At 42.7% G+C, this 21,389-nt stretch overlaps 1 protein-coding gene across 1 annotated transcript; it reads left to right on the plus strand.

Annotated features, from left to right (window-relative positions):
* The first annotated feature begins 521 nt into the window (after window positions 1–521).
* Window positions 522–21,155, plus strand: ncoa2 (nuclear receptor coactivator 2). The gene is made up of 20 exons (XM_055150929.1): window positions 522–631; window positions 1,185–1,357; window positions 3,138–3,241; window positions 6,207–6,384; window positions 7,964–8,152; window positions 9,127–9,225; window positions 10,726–10,866; window positions 11,011–11,158; window positions 11,389–12,697; window positions 16,097–16,295; window positions 16,397–16,591; window positions 16,673–16,831; window positions 16,916–17,045; window positions 17,126–17,279; window positions 17,397–17,690; window positions 17,897–17,974; window positions 18,048–18,525; window positions 19,131–19,308; window positions 19,437–19,638; window positions 21,144–21,155. Exons 1-20 carry the CDS (start codon window positions 543–545, stop codon window positions 21,153–21,155), a joined length of 4,509 nt encoding a protein of 1,502 aa, XP_055006904.1. The 5' UTR covers window positions 522–542.
* Window positions 21,156–21,389: the final 234 nt, after the last annotated feature.

Raw genomic sequence — 21,389 nt, forward strand, 5'->3', positions numbered from 1 at the left:
CTAAGAGTAAATAGTTTATCTAAAATGACTGCATGAACTGCTGCATGATGCTTAAGCACTTGGCAAAGGGTGAAAAATATTTTAAAAATGTTCCACAACCAACTAGGCCATTGCTGTGCTCTCCAAAGGAGCAGCACCATATATCGGAATCAAATCGGAATTGCATTTTGAGTTGATGCTATTATTACATCTTTTAATTGTGTTATTCTATTGATTTTTTTATTTTGTGTTATTTTTTCCATTCTGTCTTTTTATATAAAAATCTTGTACATGAGCTGAAATGCAGTGGATTCCTCTTGTTTATTAGTTCATAGTAGTTATATTAGTTATAACATGTTATAACAAGTTTCATAACATGTTACAATTCACACTCTGAACAGATTACTACTTTTATCATATTTTTACATATATCACAATACAACAAGAAAAATCAGTTAGATTTTCTTTCCAAAATCCTGTAGCTCAATTCTCCAACATGTGCTCTATGTTGATAAACACTTGTTGCTGTGCTTGTGTTTTGCAGACGGTGATATGCATTGAGGATGAGTGGAGTCAGTGAAAACCCATCTGACCCTGCTAGGGCAGAGTCACGAAAACGCAAAGAATGTTCAAACGAACTTTTAGGACCCAGGTAAGGCCACTGTTGTTAAATCTGAAAGAGCATTTCAAGTACGTATTCAATGATGTTACATTATGGCCTAGTAATCTTGCACAAGGGAAATAATGCTATTTTCAAATAAACAATAACAATATCTTAGTAATATTATTAAACATAGTTATCAATGATTGCACTTTTCTGACATTCTGTTAATTTTGAACTGAAAATATAAATCCATATAGTTAATAGTAGTCTACACAACACAAGATAAATTTGCATTGAAGGCCTATGTTGCACTAGTAACAAGGCTGAATTAGGACTACATTTGGAAAATCTGGACCACTTTTTAAAGAAAACATGTAATTCTTAAATGGGCATCCTTGCAGTACATGATTCTTAATTTATTGTGATAATGTGGAACTATGTATTCAGTGGTAATGAGCACTTCACAATAGTCTAAACTGATATTTCGGTTTAATTTCTATAACACTGAATTTGGTTCTAAAAACTATTCCTGAGTAAAACATTGTCATCCCAGCAGCTGTTAGCCGCATTGCTTGAAATTGTCACATTTTTGTAACTGTAGTCCCAAGAGGAGCAACGAGAAGCGCAACCGCGAGCACGAGAACAAGTACATCGAGGAGCTTGCCGAGCTGATCTTTGCCAATTTCAATGACATCGACAACTTCAACGTCAAACCCGACAAATGTGCAATCCTGAAGGAAACTGTGAAACAGATCCGACAAATAAAGGAGCAAGGTAGGTCTGAGTCTGAGTGTGTTTGTGTTGAAATCATATTTGGTCTCACTATTGCTGTGTATCACATGAGGCTCAAGGCTGGCGATGGCATCAGGTTTAATAACTTGTATTGGTTTGACTTCTTGCTACGTACAAGAAATAATGTTGTTCACAGCCGACAGAACAATTGATGTATTGCTCCTTCCATCATATAACATTTATAAAGCCCAGTTGTTTTCACTTCTCTCCCTCTTCCATTAGGAGCCAGAACATCAGGTGAATGCTCAGAGCAAGCTTGGCTGTCCTCTCTAGTGCCATTAAACAATTATGGAAGGCTTTCTTTCACCATTTTTGTTCCAAGCAGTATTATTACACTTTGGGTTTGTAGCTTTCACACACAGTCATTAATGAGTACACCATATATATGAAACAGCTTAGGTGGTACAAAGTGTGGGCCAGCCTGGGTCTACATGAATCACAGGCTCTGTGACGTCACTGTTTGTGACTCACAGCCCAGTGTTATGTAATCTAATGCAAAAGTGACAAACTGGCTGCGGCTGTCCACCCCCCACTCACTCGTCCATATTACTCTCCCCCTCCTCTTCCTTTCCTCTGCTCTTTTTCTTTGACTGTGCCCTTCTCTGCTCACCTCTGGACACGATGTCTTTGTACATTTCTCATTCAGAAGACATGATTTGACTTTTTGTCTGTGAAGTCCAAATCAAAGAAAGCATTATTGTTTGTTGGACTATGTCAGTGCCCACATGCCCACCTTGCTGGTGGTTTAGTCTGTGAGCAGTGGACAGAGTGCCCCTCCTGACACTGAGTGATGGCGCAGTAGCGGGGCAGCTGTGCTGGTGTGGCGGTCCCCGCTGGGCTGGAGGTGTCCTGCTGCTGTGCACATCATTAATGCTGAAGGAGATGGATGCGCCACTGGCCACAGAGCACAAGGAAACCTGCATTTGTGTCGGCTTCTGCATTTGTACACTCTGCAAAGGGCCATCTTTTAGTTTGCTTTTTGACACATTTCCTCACCATATGGTCAGTCCTCTTCTTGGCATGGTGTGACAGTAAAATGTCCCCCAACAGCCCACTCATATTCTGCTTCTCATCTCCAAAAGTAGGGCAGCCTACGCTTGCAACATAAGGCTTCTCTGCTTGGTTATTAACCCAGTGTACCAAGGACCAACTCTAAGTCTGAGTACTATAGGTGCAGGTCTGATGCTAAAATGAAAAACAAAACATTTCGTTAGTGTCTTAATTACTGATAAAAATTGGAGTCACTCCTAGTTTGGTGTTTGTGTTGTGAGATGTGCACAATAGTGTACAGGTAAGGTGTACTGTATCTACCAGTCTATCGTGCTGCTTCATCTGCTCATAAGCCTTTAGTTAAACATAAACAGTGTGTCTGTGTGATGCTATTCTACCTCCAAAAGGAGGGATTCTGGGTTAATTACACTAAACATATTTTGATGATAACCTTACCTTTCAATTGTTTTTTTTATGTTATAAAGAGAACATGCATATTTTCTTTCTATAGATTTGTTATTGCCTCAGTCATCTTTTCTTTCCTTCAGTAGAGTCCACTCTGTATGTAGTATGCTTGGACCCAAGACTTTATCTGTAATTGATCAAACAACGATGGAATGCTACTGAATTTAACATTTTTGGGTGACCTCAGAAAGTGAAACTGTTGAATTATTATTCATAAGAAAATTATTTAACAGTGTTTGAGGGTCTTTGGGATTAAAAATAAAGCCATATACCAAATATGATGAACCCTATGATTTTGTTTTTACAGAAAAAGCTGCAGCAGCAAATGAGGAAGAAGTGCAGAAAGCTGATGTGTCTTCAACAGGCCAAAGTGTGATCGACAAAGATGCCTTGGGACCAATGATGCTGGAGGTACTGTCTTTTTCAGCTAGCCTTTTATTGTATGGCATATTTAATGACTTTGTCCAGCTAAGAAATGTTTAAATGTCCATTTTATAACTTTTCTGGTGGGTCGTCCGCCACCTGCTTTTTTCCATGTAGATGCAATTGCTTTATTTTAAATGCTTCACAGTATGGCATTAAACTTTTATATGATCATGGAGAACAAAGCAGGCCAAATTATTGGTCAGATCTGTGGCGAGGCAACCCCACTCGCAGTCAGAATACTTGTATTCCACATTGGAAAGGAGGTGTAGATTACTTGTATTCTGACTGCAGACTGAGCAATAAAAAACACCTATAATTGAATAAATGTAAGGTAGAGCTGTTTAATGTCATATTGTGGAGCATTCAAGCAGAGCAATGACATGTCCATAGAAACAGAAGATGACGGACCCCCAACCAAAAAGTTACACAGTGCACCTTTAAAAAAACATACACCTAATCTACACCTCCTTTCCAATGTGGAATCCTTCTGCTGTTAGCAACATGAATGGAATATGGGAAAGTAAACAAATGAGCTTAGAAGCTGCACAGGAGAACTCCAGAGTTATATCTGTGACACAGCTAAACAGGCAAAATGCAAACAGACCATTTTTGAGTGCTCAGAGAAGACTGCTTTGGATTAATGGATTAATGAACGAAACAAAAATACAACTCCAGGTTACGGGGATGAGGGGATAACTTTAGACAGATTATTTGTTTATCAACACAGCAGATGCGCACGCACCCTGAGTGCAGAAAGCACCTCTGTCTCTGTGGTTAACATGAAGCTGCAAAGCTAACTAGTGATGTTGTCAGCACTCTAAAACAGTTTATCACTGTGTGATAAAATAAATTATGATGTGAAATTAACATTCGTGAGTGAGATACATCTTAATAATCCATATGTGTTAATTAGTGGTGAGTTTGTAAATGATGAAAAGAAATGGCTCAAACTTCAGTAGCCGGACATCCATTCATACCTGATCGACACGACTAGCTTAGCCCCTGAGAGAGCCTGAAACCTGATGAAATCCTACAAGACACTACTTGATAAAAGATAGGACAGCAGTTCTTTCTGCAGGAGGCATGCTCAGTAGTCTAGTGACATAGTCTGATATGTCTCTATATGACATGGTTAAAAATATAATATGTGTTCTTAAAACTATAGCATTAATGCATTCCAAACATGAAGGAAAGATTTAAACTATTATTATTTAATAAAAAGAGCAGCAGTAGTCACTGACAGGCTCCTGGGGACTTAAGAAGAGTCTTTATTCAAAAAGACCGGTACTTTGTACAATGGCTGTCTAATGGAGAGCACTATGTGGAGCATGGGCTCAGATGTGCCACTGGTGGCGGTGTGCGTAAGTGTAGCTGATTGGAGTGAAAGCTGCCAGCATCTTGGATGTGTCCCGGATTGGCTGTAAATCACAGACAGAGCAATGGCCTCGTTGTCCTGCAGAGGGCCACTGAAGTGCTTACGTATAATGAGACCCAAAGCAACAACCCCCCGAATGAATCAGTCCATTGAGCTGTGCTTCCTCCCTCCCTCTCTCTTCTTCTCTGTTCTTGCTCCCTCCTCCATAGCCTCCTCATTTGCCTCTAGATCTGTCCTGTCATTGAATATTTATAGCCCTCCCAGTCCAGCGTCACTGAATCGACATACTAACTCTCTGCTAAATATAGTTCCGCGCAGGCTGCATGCTTTCCCATCTGTCAGTGGGCCCCAAAACATAGCGACTGGTCATTCACACCCCCTTTGCCTAGTGTCCCACCTCTCTGTAGGATGCTCTGAGCACAAGGCTGTTGGCAGGAAGTGTACCTACGCTGCCCACAGCCCTACAGCACAATGCCCTCAGACTTTGTGTGGATCTGCCAACATGACGTCACAGGGGCCTCCACACACTTTGTTATGTAGGCCGTAGTTGAAACTATGGTCAAGGAAGGTTACAGTAAGTTTAGGATTTTGGATATAGAAAAAAGCACAACCATACAGTTCTGCCTCAAAGCACCCGTGCTTGCCTGGATGGTGTCAATATAAGAAGTGATTAGGGTTCGTGATATGATTTTAATCGATTTTCAAAGTCAAAGTCAGAGCAGGGACTGCTCGTCTTTCAAACAGCAGATGTTTACATTTTCATTCTTATCATTGCTATAACTTAAGAAGTTGTAAACAACCGTAAATTACATTTGAAGAAGTAGCAGTGTGTGAGGAGGAAATACAAAGGGAAGTGGAGGGAGGGGGAGAAGTGGCTGCACAGGCTGGTGAGGTCATTTTGTGGGATTTTATCATACATCATTGGAAATGGAAAGGCTGCTCACTGCAGTAACAGAGACCCGATATATGTTTGTTTGTAAGTTATGTTTGGTTATTTGTAAGCTGTGTTTACGTAAGGGTGCACTGGTATTGAAAGCTAGATGCCCATTCGGTTCATTCAGCTATAGCATTTAGCCTTAACAGAATTCCCATTTCAGTCTAATTTGACATCTGAGCTGCCACCATCTTGATCTGGGGCTGTGTTTTGTTTTTTGTTTTTTTTGTTTTTTTGTTGTTGTTTTTTTCAATTAACCCTCCTCTGCTCTCCATAGAAATGTATTCTTTTATGATGTATCTTGTCTAATGTAGCAGTTCAGTGTTGTAGATGGATGTACCCAGCACAGACTGTACTAAACTTGTCTTTGAGACACAATGCAAATGACAGCTAATACACTTTTGATAAGAGGCAAATTCAGGACTGTGTGTCCATGACACAATTACGCTGTTGCTCTATACTGGCTACTGGTACTATTTTGTTTGCTTTGTATAGTGCATTTTATATTATTCACTCAATGATTTTGAAATGTGTCATTATATTATTCTAAACTTATGCCTAACATGAAATATATGGGAATTAAACCATAGGTGTCAATATTTTGCTTTTTTGATCTTTCTCTTTATTCCATCATTCTGTAGGCCCTGGATGGCTTCTTCTTTGTGGTGAACATGGAGGGGAACATCGTGTTTGTGTCAGAGAATGTGACCCAGTACCTGCGCTACAACCAGGAGGAGCTGATGAACACCAGCGTGTACAGCGTACTGCACGTAGGGGACCACGCTGAGTTCATCAAGAACCTGCTGCCCAAATCTCTCGGTCAGTACTCTGCTGCCTGCAAAACTCGCAGTTACTTAAGTAATGATGTTGTATAGATCTTTTGTGAGTGTTTACTAGCATATTATTCTTAGGATTTTTTATGATTCCCTCAGCCAGTGAAAGCTTATGTTTTGAGTGTTAATTGTTATATAAGCCTGTGTATGCAGCTAATGGCCTACCACTTTCTCTTTTGCTGATGCTCAGGTCCAGTCCTCCTTCCTCCTTCTTTTTCAGCTAATTAACTTCCTTTTTGGGCTGCTCTCCGTCAGCAGTAGTGCTCCCTTTCTGTTGTCGCCCTCTCTTCTTTTGCTTCAGTCTGAGCTTGCTCTAATATACATCTCATTTTTATTGTCTGTTTTTCAAGGTAAAACTAGAGATACAACAATCTTTTTTCCTATCCAGATGTGTTCAGTTTTTTAAGATATTAGTTGCAGTTGAACCTTTTTAATCAGTATTTTGAAACACTACCTGACCTGTACATTTTCTGGATTAGACCCAATACCCATCTGTATATAGGGCGTTGAGCTAATAATCAAATATTTTAGTTAATTTATAACTAAAGGAGGAATAAGAAGAGAAATTAACATTCTGGTCAAAACTGGAACAAACCAAAGCATGCTAAATATTGTCCAGGTTAACACAAGGATGCAATGTGTCTAGAGCTGTTTCAAATATGCTGTTCTAATTTTGCATATTGTCTATTAAAACAAGCTGCAAAAGGGCTTATTTAAAAAAAACACACACACACACACACTGTTCATTCAAAATAAGCAATACATGTGTATTTCAGCATTTTTATTGTTCATATTCGAAATTCAACCTCAACATTTATTGGCACATCAGGATAATCCCGCAAAATGTCAAGATATTCATTTGTCTATAATGTCTGTATGCGTTTGTGTTTTCCAACGAACTCATAACAATAATGTGGCAATGCCCTTTTACTATATACTGAGCTGATTCCGGAGTGTGCTATTCCACTCCTACCATCACCCTGTTTAAGTTTCTTCTCTCCTTCGTCTCCTCTCCTGGTGCTTCAGATTGAGGTCTGAGTGCCCAGGCAGCCATCTGGGTAAGAGAGCAGCACAGAGCGAAGTACCCTGGAAACGATCAGTGGGCTGTGTCCCAGATACTGGAGATTATCAATGCACTGAATGAGCTCACAAACCAGATGGAGTGTGATGAGAGTTTGCGCGGGTGAAAAGAGTTGTGTGTGTGTGTGTTTATTGTACATGCGTGTTCACTCTCGCCTGGCGCTGCTGCTTTAGAGGACGTGCATATGGAGGCCTGGCTGTGATGCATGGCTGTGGACGGATGACAGAGGGCGCAGGGTTCCAACTGCTCATTATGACTGATCTTTACCCAGCAACGGATCGCTCCTTTTCCTCTTTCCGCTTCCATTCTCTCTCGCTGCTCTCATTATGTCTTTCACTTGTTGTTTGTTAGTCTCCCCTGGCTTGACTTTCACTGTGCTCAATATTCCCTGTTTTGTTTAGCAGTTTTGGCTGCAGTATATTTGTCAAATAAATCCACAGGAGGCCACATGGTAAATGTCTATTGTCGTATTTTTGCCTCACAGTGAATGGTGTCCCGTGGTCCAGCGATGGTCCAAGAAGAAACAGTCATACATTCAACTGTCGAATGCTGGTGAACCCGCACAGTGAGAGCCAGGATGAGGCGCATGAGCACGAGCCACAGCAGCAGAAATATGAGACCATGCAGTGCTTCGCTGTGTCCGAGCCCAAATCTATCAAAGAGGAAGGAGATGGTAGGAAAACATCATGGACTAGGAGATGCTCTGAAGTCCCTCATTCAATCTATCTTAACAATGGGAACCACTGTATTTATGCAGGGATTCCCAAAATGGGGTTCGGGGCCCCCAAAATTTTCCATACAACAAGCATAAGAGACAATAGAGTTTGAAATCAGCATTATATTAATATTAATATTAAAAACATTACCATTTTGGAATGTGTGGAATAATTAATCTTTGGTTTTGCCTTTAGCTTGGCTACATGCTGCCCTAGCAATCAATTGTAAATATTTTCTGAGGTAGATATTTGTCACAGCCGTGTTCTACTTCCCTTTTTGCTGTGACTCCACCCTAGAGCAGAGGTGAAGGGGTTTACATGTACTTATATGTGGATGCATGACTGTGTAGTGGCAGTGGTCACAGCTAAAGAAATTAGTTCAACGGTGAATAGTCTAGAAAAAATAGGACATTTTCAAGAGCTGAGAAGATATAAAACTCAGACCACCCAGGAGGCCTTGTTTACAAGTATAAATGAGGAATTTGTGTCAAGACTGACATGCATTTCATTTTCCCCGAGCGTATGTAACTGTGCACCCTCTCTCTGGCACAAAAAAGGTTTGGGGTCATCCCTGCAACTGAATCACAGGGGTAACTGCTCTGACTGAGTAGCAGCAGTCTTTAGAGTGGTATAGGAAAGGTGTCATTATATTATTCTATGGCTCCATACGTGAGACCATCCCTGTGCATAGGGGAGCAGATTTCCTCACATACCTCCAAAGGTCACACTTCATCATTTCATGACTGGTCCTCCTTATGAAGGGAGCGGCCCTGCTCCCCATGCTCATTAATAACTGTATTAATTATGCTGCCTGGGAATAACACAATTTATTTTTCTTCTCCTTCCCTCCTGTCTTTCTCTCCATCCCCTGCTTATTCCTGTGTGTTTGTGTGCCCTCTGTCTTCTTTCTATCTACTCTGTATTTGTGCAGACTTCCAGTCGTGCCTGATCTGTGTGGCTCGCAGGGTGCCAATGAAGGAGAGGCCCATGCCCACACACGAGAGCTTTACCACGCGCCAAGACCTGCAAGGTATAAAACAATGACCCTTTTACTACTAGACTGATTGGACATAGGTTTGTATTGAATCTTTTCTGTTGTGGCTTAAAGTAACCTTGTGATAGATGACAGGTCTAAATGAATAGTTTCTTTCGTGTTTTACCCTGCAGTCCAAACAATCATCACTATAATAACAGAGCAGAACAGAGATGCTATGTAATCATTATTATATCAGTGTGGGCCCTGAGGAGCGACTGCCGTCTCACCTGTATCTCACCCGTCTGCACTCTGGGTGGTAAAGGAGCCACCGGAACTCAATTATAGACCCCAATCCTGCTCACCCTGGCTACCCATTGTGCTAGGGTGTTTAAATAGTAAAATGTTAATTATAGATCACGTTCAAGCTTGTTGAACAAAAATGTTAAGCAATGTTCTGTTTTCACCTTTTATCAATGTCGCTAAAACTACACAAAAAGTGATTTAGGTATTAAGTTTAGTTCTATTTAAATATATTTAAATGTAGTTTTCTTAATCTAGCTGTTAAGCATGGCTAGCAAGGTTCTTTTTCAAAGGAACTGTATGTACCCTATGCTCTTACAGTTTTAATAAAGGTACTACAATCACAACTGAACCTGGGTTGACAGTGCCTTATCATGCACATAGAGGATACATACAGGTTTTTCTCATTCTCAGTATAAGGACAGCATATACTGCTGCACCAGAGCTTGATTGACTGCAGGCACTGGGGTTTAGCTATTGAGGATTCAGATCAGAGAGAGGCCTTCTAACTTTCAACTAACTGGATTTTAGCATTTAAACTTGTAACCCAAATGAGAGATTCATGTCTGTCATTCTGGATAATCGTTGAGAACCAAAACACCAAATTATAGCATAAACAAATAGATCCAGCGTTTTTTTTATTAAAAATAAATCATCATTACCAGAAAAAGCTAGATTTGATTTGAACATGTCTACTTCATACCTGGAGACAAAATTAGATCATACTTATAGAAATTATAACATTTTGTTAATTCTAATTCTAATTGTATCCCATAAGCAGATAGCGGCCAAACTGTCCTTGTGAAAGCCTGATCTCGTCAGAGCTTATAGGCTAAGCAGGGCCAGGCCTAGTTAGAACTTGGACAGGAGACCATTAGGAATTCCAGGTGCTACAGTGAGGTGTCAGTGGCAGTAACTATCATTGTGTCCTTAGGCATGACACCCACATTGTCTAGTATGAATGAGGTGTGTGCGTGAATGTTGATTGGTGGGGTCGGAGGGGCTGATTGTGCCTTGCTTCTATCAGTCTGCCCCAGGGCAGACAAATAGTGGCTTAGTAGGGACAATAATAGCTTACCACCACTGAGTGTGGAGTGAATGAATAATGCAAGAAAAATTTCAAATGACTTTGAGTGTCTGGAAAAGTGCTATATAAGACTAATGCTTTATTATTATTAATATAAGCCTTTGTCATCACTACATAGGCTTTAGTAAGACGCCCCTAATCCACTTGCCTGTCTCTCTAATGTTTAGGAAAGATAACCTCCTTGGATACCAGTCTGTTGCGAGCATCTATGAAGCCTGGGTGGGAGGATCTTGTGAGGCGCTGCATTCAGAGGTTCCATCTGCAAAATGATGGAGAGATGTCCTTTGCTAAGAGACACCAGCAAGAAGGTAACAGTGTACAGCTCCATTGTAGTCACAATTCTGTCAAACTCATGTGTGCATTAATTGAACAAAATGACTGAAATTGAAAAACTCAGACTTCATTGTGTGCATTGTTAGCAATCGTTCAGTGATATCTTGGTCTGTCCACAGTGCTTCGTCATGGCCAAGCTTTTAGCCCAATTTATCGGTTCTCCCTGTCTGATGGTACCATTGTGTCAGCCCACACCAAGAGCAAGCTGGTGCGCTCACCTGCCACTAATGAACCTCAGCTCTACATGTCTCTGCACATTCTCCAGAGGTATGCCGCACCACACACGTGTGTTACAAACACAGAGCTGCAGCAGAAACTTTCACTTTAGCACAATACGGGTTTAGGCTTGTTCGCAGCAACCTGCAGCACACCAATCATTTTATTTTATGTAGGGGGACACTGCAGTATAGGTGGCAACAAGACTAGCTGTTTTCTCATTTATTACTTGTTGAGTTTAATTATGTATATTAATTTTTTTCTCTTTGTTTGTTCTGAAGGGAACAAGCGGTATGTGGCATTGGGCAGGACATGGGCCCTGGTAATCAGGCCACTGGCATGGCTCCTAAACCAATGAACTCATCTACTCCCTCCATGACTACTCCAACCCCGGGCAGTCTGCCTGGCTCGGGGCCTCAGGGCCAAGACACTACCATCAGCAGTAATAGCACGCCTTTCTCCCCCCCTGGCCCAGCCGGACCAAGAGAACTAGCTGCCATGGGGGGGCACATGCAGGGTTACCGCTTTGGTTGCCCCCCTCCACACAACCACACAGGGGGCATGCAACCACCTCAGCAGGGCTCTAACTGGAGGATGAACAGCCCATCGCGGGCTAGTCCTAGCCCAGCAGGAGGGCCTCACCCCCCACAACAGAACTCAATGCTGTCACCCAGGAACCGAGGCAGTCCTGGGGGTGCTGGCAGCCCTCGTGTCGCCGGGGGCTTGCACTCGCCTTCACCTGTTAGCATATGTGGTGGAGGCCCTTGCAGTGCAGGTAGCAGTAGCACCACTAGCAGCCATGCAAATAGCTACACGAGCAGTTCACTGTCAGCACTGCAGGCCCTCAGTGAGTGCCACGGAGTGGGCCATGGGACTCATACACTGGGTTCTCCAGACCGAAAGATAAGCTCACCAGCTGGGGTAATGGCGGGGTCAGGGGCAAACACTCATCAGATGCCTAAAATGGGAGGAGGAGGTACGCCTACAGGCGCGGGAGACTCTTTTGGGCTTCACAGCGAGGTAGGTGCAGGGCACTCAGATGGCGGCCTAACGGACCCTAAAGAGGAGAGAGACATCTCTTCTGATGGCCATGATGCTCACAGCCGTCTCCATGACAACAAGGGCCACACCAAGCTTCTACAACTCTTGACCACAAAGCCCGAACCTCTGGAGACACCACTGTCTCCAGGAGAGGGCAAGGACCCATCAGGGGTCAGGGGGGCACACACAGGGGGAAATACTCATGCCACATCCCTCAAGGAAAAGCATAAGATCCTACACCAGCTCCTGCAGAACAGCACCTCTCCTGTAGATCTGGCCAAACTCACTGCAGAGGCCACAGGGAAAGAGCTGGGTCCAGACCAGCCACAGGGCAGCGCTGCAGCTGCAGGGGAACTCACGCCCAAGCCAGAGCCCCTCAGCCCAAAGAAGAAGGATAATGCTTTACTGCGCTACCTGCTGGACAAGGAAGAGCCTGGCCTGAAGGATAAGGGTCCTAAGCTGGAGCCTGGGGAAGTGAAGGTGGAAGGGGGCAAACATCCTATGGTCAAAGCAGAGAAACAAGATGCAGGATACGAAAGAGCTGAACAGGTCAGTGGCTGCTCAAACACTGGATATTGAGTCATTATTTTATAAATGGTCATGATCTGCTTTAGACTTTATTCTGCTGTTTGCCTTACTAATGATAAATTAGCCCAGGCAGAAAAACTGGTTATGCTCTCTCTTCATACCATTGAAACCTCTACTCTGTTGCCCTGTTCTGCTCCACTTCTCACTAAAGTGATCTTGGTTGTGAAGCAGATGTTGCTTCCTCTGGACAGGCTGTGCGCATGGCCACAGACAGCCTATAACATGTGATTAATATGTATTTTATCTTTTAACTGCCACTTCAAACAGTGGTGACATTTGAAAGGGCCCGTGTGGTTCTGCAAGCATTTGATCTTCATCACCACTGGCTTGAGTCTATAGGTTTGGCACAGTGTACTGCTCAGGTCTGGCACTGGAGGAGAGGGGGGGAAAAAAGAGGTTAAAGAAAACTAAATCTGCAAATTCACAATTTGTGCAAGATGTAGAGCAGAGGTTGTCTCATGACAGTTCTCTTTTAAACCTTAAATTGAACATTGGTCATTTGGTTGGTTTGGTGTGAACATACAGGCATTTTACATAGAAAATTTATATTTAGCCTATATTTCAGTCTTGAACCACAGCAATGTACAGATTTACTGCACATATTTTTATCAAGTGTTTTTTTTTTTGCATTATTGATATAAAACATTTGCTCGTTGATTTAAAAACTTAAATGAAGACGTAGGTATGATGTACTGCAGTGTATGAGTAAGACAGATGTAGGTTGAGAGGACCCATATTGACACAGGAACTGCTGATCCTTGTTTGGTACATGTAGACTGTATGTCCACTTGAGCACATAGGAGGAAGAGGAAAAGGTGATTGGATGGATAATAAGAGGCGCTGTTGAACTGAACAAAGAGGAGAGAGATGAGGGAGGCGTAGATACCCCCAGGAGAGCACAGCCTCGGCAGGCAGAGTGAAAATGATGAGCCATATGCTCCTGCATGTCCTCTCTGCTGCCATGGAGATAAAGGGGAGAGGGAGTGGTGAGCCTGTAGCATGAGCAACACTCGGAACAATGGAGAATCAGAGAATAGAAATGCATCATCGCAGATTTAATATTTATGTGTACTGTATGTGGGCTTTAATCTAACTAGTATATCTGTGATGAGCCACTGTAGTTCAAATTGATCTGTACTACATATTTAACCATAACTGTGAGGGGCACATTCCATTCCAAAAGATGTAGTCAGCCACCAACATGGCAGTTTGTCATCACAGACTGAGCTACAAGTTCATTAAAGGCATTAGTGAGTGGGTGTGTATCTCTGGCATATCGCGGTTCAGTCATGTGTGAAGGCTGCACTGGTGAAAGTCCACTCATGCCTCTCTCAACGTCACCCACTGGGCTCCGGCTGCCTGCTTCTTCTTACTCTTCCTTTTAGTTTTATGGCTAGATTATTGATGCACAGGTGTTCATTTAAAATATTTTTTATCAATAACAATACAGATTTTATGAAGTACTTCCTGTTCCTCTGTTGAAAGGAGAAAATGAAGTCGCTGTTATGGTGACTGGCCCAGGGTAATATAGACAAAGATGGTGCAATACTTCGCATGTGAAGAGAGACTGTTAATGTTACTGGCACTAGAGTGCTTTACATAAGGACTCCAATTAAATATATCTTTGCCTCCAAAACATACTATTTCAGTTAAACTTTTGCTCAGCTGAGATTTTTTGCTGAGTTGATTTTAGCCAAATACTTTGGATAATTATGGTATGAGGCTTTTGTATTTTTGCTATCCTTTAAAATGACACTGCTTCTTCACCCACACAGTTCTCAGTTCCTTTAAATGCCATGAGTGTTACTAGGTCAACATGGCACTATGCTGCTACTGCCCTCGACTACACCACCCAGGCACATAAACAAACCTTATGGCAAATATAGGCTAATGATGACTTTTACCTTTAATAAAGATTACATAATTGGAGCTATTTTAAGGTGAACAATCCACCTCATGTTAGTTTCAGAGGAGATGTTACACAGCTTTTCCTGGACTCTTCCACTGTATGGTATTTACTTTATCTCGATAGAGACAAGGAGGCAGTACTTCCAGGCCAAGTTAGAGGTTAGATCCATAAAAATACCTGTAGTGATATAAATTAAATAAATGTGAGGTACTAATCACTGTATTTCATATGGTTGCTGTTGTATAGCACTTCCACTTGCATACAGTGTTTGCAGATAGTAACATGGATTGATAGCAATATGAGCCCTTAATTGTGAAGGCAGTGAGAGAAGAGAAGTGAACAGAAAGGGCAGGAGGAGGAAGAGGAGCATTACATCACTCCTGACCTCATTAGGGCTTTTCTCTGCCCCTCCACCGCCCCCCACCCACTGCTCCACTCCACAGCGCTCCCACATATCCTGTGTGCCGGGCTGCTGCGTGGAAACCTTCAAAGTGTAACATGTTGTCTGAACCTAGATGTTCAATATCACAAATGAAAAAGGTCTTTGACTATGTTAAATCAATGTGGGTGTGAGCTTAATCATTTGTGAATGAGATGATAACAAGTGTCTCATATCCATACTGACAATTGTGTGGTGAATATGGGCTACAGTAGGTCAACACTGTAGCTAGTTGGTACATTTTTTTCACTTTTCTTGCCTCAATAGTTGAATCTGTATAATTTAATGTGCTGCTCTCTGGTGGTCATAATTGTTACTGCACTTTATTTACTTGAAAACTTCAGTTTTCTCTCAAGTTTTTCAGAAGGCGTTTGTAGTTTTAGATTTTGTTTTTGAAGGTTCAGTAATCTTTAATGTTTAAATTTTCTAGCTTTCACTCAGCAGAAGATCTTCCAAATTGTATCAAGTCTTTGTTTGCTCTAATAAAACCAATTAATTTGATTAACTCTTAGAACCATGTAATTGTATAATATTCTACATTGACAAGGCCAGGTTGATTTAGTGTGAACAAGATCTGGTGGAGAGTAGAATGAAGCGCAAGTTTGCCAGTACAGCTGGGTTTGGTCTGCAGCTGTTTAACAGTGTGCCAGTAGCCAGTTCGAGTGCCTGTGTTCCTGTAAAGTACATACCATTGTACTACTGGAGCTTCTGTGGGGGAAATAAATAAGGAACATGTGTAGGGTTTCCCTGTAACCCTATTTGAGTCAATGTTGCCATTTTATACACAATTTGACAAACATGGTAATCATGCAGTTTCTTATTTAGCTTTCAGTCCTCACTCTTTTTTTGAAATTCAAGGCTGTTGTCCATATCACATAGATAAAGAGAAGGCTACCTTTTATGTTATTAGAATTGCCCAAATACTGGACAGATTTTATCTGTACATCTGTGTGTGACATGTCCGTATCATCTAAGAATGTCTCTTACGATAGTTTTTGTTGTGTCTCTGCAGCCGTCAGAACTAGACGACATACTGAATGAACTGCAGAATCCCCCAACTCTCTTTGAACAGCGGCCGGTGTCACTACCCAGTCCAATGGACAAACAGAATATCATCAATGACATCTTGCAGATGTCTGAGCCCAACCCTGCTCTGGTGGGACAGCAGCAGCAGCAGCACCGAGCCATAGGGCCAGGCATGGGCCCAGCCAGTGAGTCCAGTGTCTCCATGTTCTCCTCAAACAACACATGATGCATAATAGGTAATGTACTAGATCATAGCCCTGCTTTATCTCAAACTTATTGTGTCTAGACTTTGGAGCTATGAGACCAAACCAGCCCGGCAGAGGCCTCAGAAGTCTATCTTTGGACTTGAATGCCTCACCACAGCAGTCCTCATTACAGTATCCTATGAGAGCCACAAGCCCATACACCCTGATGCAACAGCAACAAGGCATGATGGGAGCTCACAACATGATTCCTAACCAACCTGGTATGGTTGGAGCAGGTAAGTTTAGTATTTGTATGGTATTATAACTTATCTTGAAATTTTTTGAAATTTGAAATTAACTGTATTCTCCTCCTCCAGGGCATCCAGGTGGTCCACGAGCAGGCATGCCACACCAAGAGGCCTGGGGACAGCAGCAGGGGCCCATGCAGGGCAGGATAGGACCTAATGCTGCTCCTATGAGACCCAACAGCCAACCAGGGCCTAGGCAAATGTTACAATCTTCTATGATGACAAATGGTGAGATCAGACTATTCATAACAACTTTAACCAATAAGATCAAACACTGTGTGTCTAAGCAACTAATTTGGAATCTTCTCTCAGCCCAACCAGACATGGACATGCCTATGGTTGGCCACCATTTCTCACAGCAGCAGGCTCCTCCCAATCAAACTGCTCCATGGCCTGACAGCATGATGCCCATCGACCAAACACCTTTTGTTAACCCAAACCGGTAAGAGTACAAGACACAAACTTCAGAATACTGTAGACATAAAACTGTAGACTAATAAACTGCTCGTGCTTTGTGCTTAGGTCAGTGCATCCTGCTGCCCAGGAGGAGCTGCTTTGTGGGGCAGGTGATGGTGGGCCAGTGGATGAGGGGGCGCTCATGTCACAGTTGTACACGGCACTTAAAGATTTTGACGGTTTGGAGGAGATCGACCGTGCCCTCGGCATCCCTGCGCTGGTAGAGCAGGTCTCCTCTTTTGCTCCTCTCACTGCCTCTTGTTGGCATGAGTTGGCTGCACTTACTGCATAAGCCTGTGCTGGATTTTATTTATGTGCACCGGTATTTCTGTTTCAGAGCCAGTCTATAGAGCCGGATCAGTTCACACAGGACGCCTCCATGATGCTTGAGCAGAAGCCGCCTATGTACTCACAACAGTTTGGGCCGCCACAGTCCCACATGTCCCAGAGGGGCTATCCCAATAACCCAATGCAGGAGCCAGGCTTCCACCCCATGCAAGGCCAGATGGGTCCACGGCCAGGATACCCCATGATGAGAATGCAGCCACGCCCAGGTCTGAGGCCTGCGGGCGTCCCCAACCAGCCCAATGCACTACGACTGCAGCTGCAGCACCGACTGCAGGCCCAGCAGGTACAGTCTGAACACAACACTTATATCATCCTTGAGCCTGACATTTTGGCAGCTTAATATTGAGTAAATAACAGATGAGAGATAGGCTTTTGACATATTTTTATCTCTGTGTGATACCAGTCACTGATTCTGTTAATATGATATGCAAAGGATTTAAAGTTATAGAATCAAATGACCATATCTTTATTAATAACTGTCTTCACCAGAATCGTCAGCCCATGATGTCACAGATGAGCGGTGTGTCCAATGTGAACCTACCTCTTCGAGCCAGTGCTCCAAACCAGGTACACTCTCGGAGAGAGTTTTTCTTCTGTAACTCATGGTTACGAGCTGTAATATTCTGTTTGTTGTGTGCAGGGGACCATCAATGCTCAGATGTTAGCTCAGCGCCAGCGTGAGCTGCTCAGTAATCACCTGCGGCAGAGGCAGCAGCAGCAGGTGCAGCAGGCCCAGCAGGTGCAGCAGGTCCAACAGCAGAGGAGCATGGCCATGAGGGCTCAGGGTCTAAACATGCCCCCCAACATGGCCGCCGGGGGCATGAGCAATGCCCGGATGCCCCAGGCCAACCCCCAGCAGTTCCCCTACCCGCCCAGCTACGGTACCAGTACAGGCCTGGCCTCGCCACCTCCTCCCACCAGCCCCTTCTCCTCCCCTCTGTCCCCCAGCCTGCCTTCTATGCCCCCCAACCCTCAGCTCCACATGCATGGCACCTCCTCTTCCTCCACCACCTCCTCCTCTCAGATGTTGATGGGAAACACAAACATGATGGGCGGACAGTATGGGGCCGTACTCAGCCCCCAAATGCAGCACAGTGCCTTTCAGTTTCCCAACTCAGGTACTGCCTCCTAACAGCCGACACACACCATCTACAGCTGTGTGTGCGCGCCATGTGTCCATGTTGTGTCTGTAGTGGCCCAATCATCTGCCTTAGCAGTTCTCATTTGAATTTTTTTTTGTTTTTGCATAGATTTGCATAATACTCTTTTAAAATTTAAATTATAACAGAGCAACCACTTCATACAATGCACAACTTAAAATGGTGCCTTGTAAGTTCAGAATTTCTCCACCAGAGGGCAACCTTTGAGCATTGATTAAAGCTCAGAAGAGCCTGGGCTGACACAACACTTAATACAGATTCAAGTTGTTCTTTTGCCACTGATAATAATTAATTTCCCATATTGACCATTACTGTTATGTGCATATTAACCATTCCATCAATGTAACTGCAGTTGTGTGTTCTTTCCCCATCATCCAGTTTCTTGTTTGTTGCTTGTGCATGTATGTAGCTTGTATTGCTTGTTTTAAACAAAACAAAAAAAAAGTCATTTGTAACTACCAGATTTTGTTATTTTTACTAACCGCATTCCTAATATTTATTTGGCTTTGATATGATTTACTTTGTGGCTTCCTCTGCCTGATATTACGATGGCCCTCCTACAGGTATGAGCCAGCAGACAGATGCAGGATTTGGGGGTCCGGGCACACCTCAGAGCCCACTGCTCTCTCCTCGTATGACACACACTCAGTCCCCCATGATGCAACAGGGCCAAGGAAACACTGCCTTCCAGGGCTCCCCTGAGATGAATGGATGGCCACAGGGAAATATGGCTGGGAACAGGTATGCTAAAAACTCTCTGTACATGATTATATAAATACAGTATATTTATATATGTTCATAATACTTTCAAACATGACTGCTTTCCTCCGCAAACTGTGTAACCTAATTGTAAGTTTTCTATTCCACAGTATGTTCTCGCAGCAGCAGCCCTCTCCACAGTTCCCCCAGCAAAACAACACCAACATGTTTAATGGCAACAGCATGAACCCCATGGCCAACAACATGGCTGCTGGGGGCATGGGTGCCATGGGCCAGATGGGAGCGCAGATGAGTGGCACGTCTATGGGCTCTGGTCCCTCCCCTGGGCTACCCTCTATGGGCCAGGAGCAGGTACACGTTTATTGTATAAAAATGTATACAGCAGTACTGTCTATGTATGGACAAAGAACAAATAACTTGAATATACAGTACAACACCTTGATAGTCAGCAGAGGGCGCTGTGCTGTAGTGCTGTAGCAGTGAAGTAATTTGTTGATGGTAGCTACTCTTTTAAGCCTCATTGGATGTTGAGAGGAGGGCAATTAGAGTATGAGTATGTTGAGGTTATATTAACTTTAATGAAATTGAACAGATAATTTCAATAGTTTTAACCTATTTATGACACAGACATAATATAGGACCATTTTAACTTTTTTTGAAAGTTGTACATTTTTAGCACACCCATATTATGCCTTTCTAGATTTTCACAGTAATCCTGGGACCAAGAAACTAAAAGTACTTTCTCAAAGTTGCTTGCATATATCAGATCGTAAGAGTCTTAAGTGTTTGGGCACAGTTATTGAACTTACTTGCTGTGCTAGTAAATAATTTAGTCAACAGTCGGCATTCTGGTTCATGACTTGAGCTTACAGGACAATGATGTAATTAGCAGCGGGCACTTTAGAGCTCGACCATATAGACCATATAGACTGATATGTTTGGTCAGTGAAGTCATGGGCTAGACTTTTCAAACTTTGACCAACTTGTGTCTAACTGCTTTGTAGCCAGAATAACACATTTTACTCCCTAATAACACACATATAATAATATATTGCTTTATTTAAGATATCATCAAAGCCCAAGGTAATTGTCTGTGGTGTTATCACTTGCATGTAGTGTCCACCACTGTTATCCCAGAGGCTTTTAAGTCCAATAAGGCCCATTAATATTTAACCAAGGTGCTGTTGTTTGATTGTGTGCACTTGAAACTGTTGTAACACACCAGTTTATCTGACAGCTGAGTTATGTTCTTTGCCGCTTTATAGAAATATATTGGCACTTAGATTATTTCAATTATTTACCGTTAGACCATTAGTGCCCGTTTAAACCTTTACTCACTGGTTTTAGGGCAGACCATGTGTTCCTGGATGACTACTTATTGTTTAACATTAGAAGTTATACTCTGTATTGCTTTTACTGATAATATTAGTCATGTTGACTTATTCCCAATTACGAAAAAAAAAAAAAAAAAAAACAGAAGTATGAGCCTCATACTTCTCATCATAATTGCAAAATGTAATGTGTAATCACAGTTGTTATTTTTGTTGTCAATTATTAGTCCATATGACCAAAAGCCAATTGAAAAGAAACCTAAAAGTTTTTTCTCCAAGCTGAATACCAAAGGCAAAGCCTCAGCAACTGCTGCCAGTGCTAGTGCACCGTTGCAGGTCAGTGAGTGAATTCAGGAGGTTTTTAGCTGTCAAATGAGATTTGATTTGTCCATATACTGAGTTTGAGCAAATTTGTATAGAAAACCTAAACCAGGGGTTGGGGTTTTCACTTAATAGCTGATTTTACTTGAGAAAACAGAATGTCATAACTGTACCACTTATACTTTTTGTTTTTTTCTTTTGTAGAAATATTGTTGACCCAATCATGAACCTCAATGGATGCCCTTTAAAGACTGTACAATTATGTAAACAACTGGCCCCTTGGATCAGCCCGGCCTCACCCTGAGTGCCCCCGGCCCAAGATCAAATGGACCCAGTCCAAAAAGAGGGTCGGGGGGCTCATCTCGCGCCTGCTCCCCTCAGAGGAGAGCCCCATATTGAGCCAGTCTGTCCAGCCGCATTCACCGTAGAGTGACTTACCGAAGGCCTCCC

The sequence above is a fragment of the Boleophthalmus pectinirostris genome, unplaced genomic scaffold (genome assembly GCF_026225935.1).
Source record: "Boleophthalmus pectinirostris isolate CB_2022bp ecotype Guang Dong unplaced genomic scaffold, ASM2622593v1 HiC_scaffold_15, whole genome shotgun sequence".
Classification (NCBI taxonomy): domain Eukaryota; kingdom Metazoa; phylum Chordata; class Actinopteri; order Gobiiformes; family Gobiidae; genus Boleophthalmus; species Boleophthalmus pectinirostris.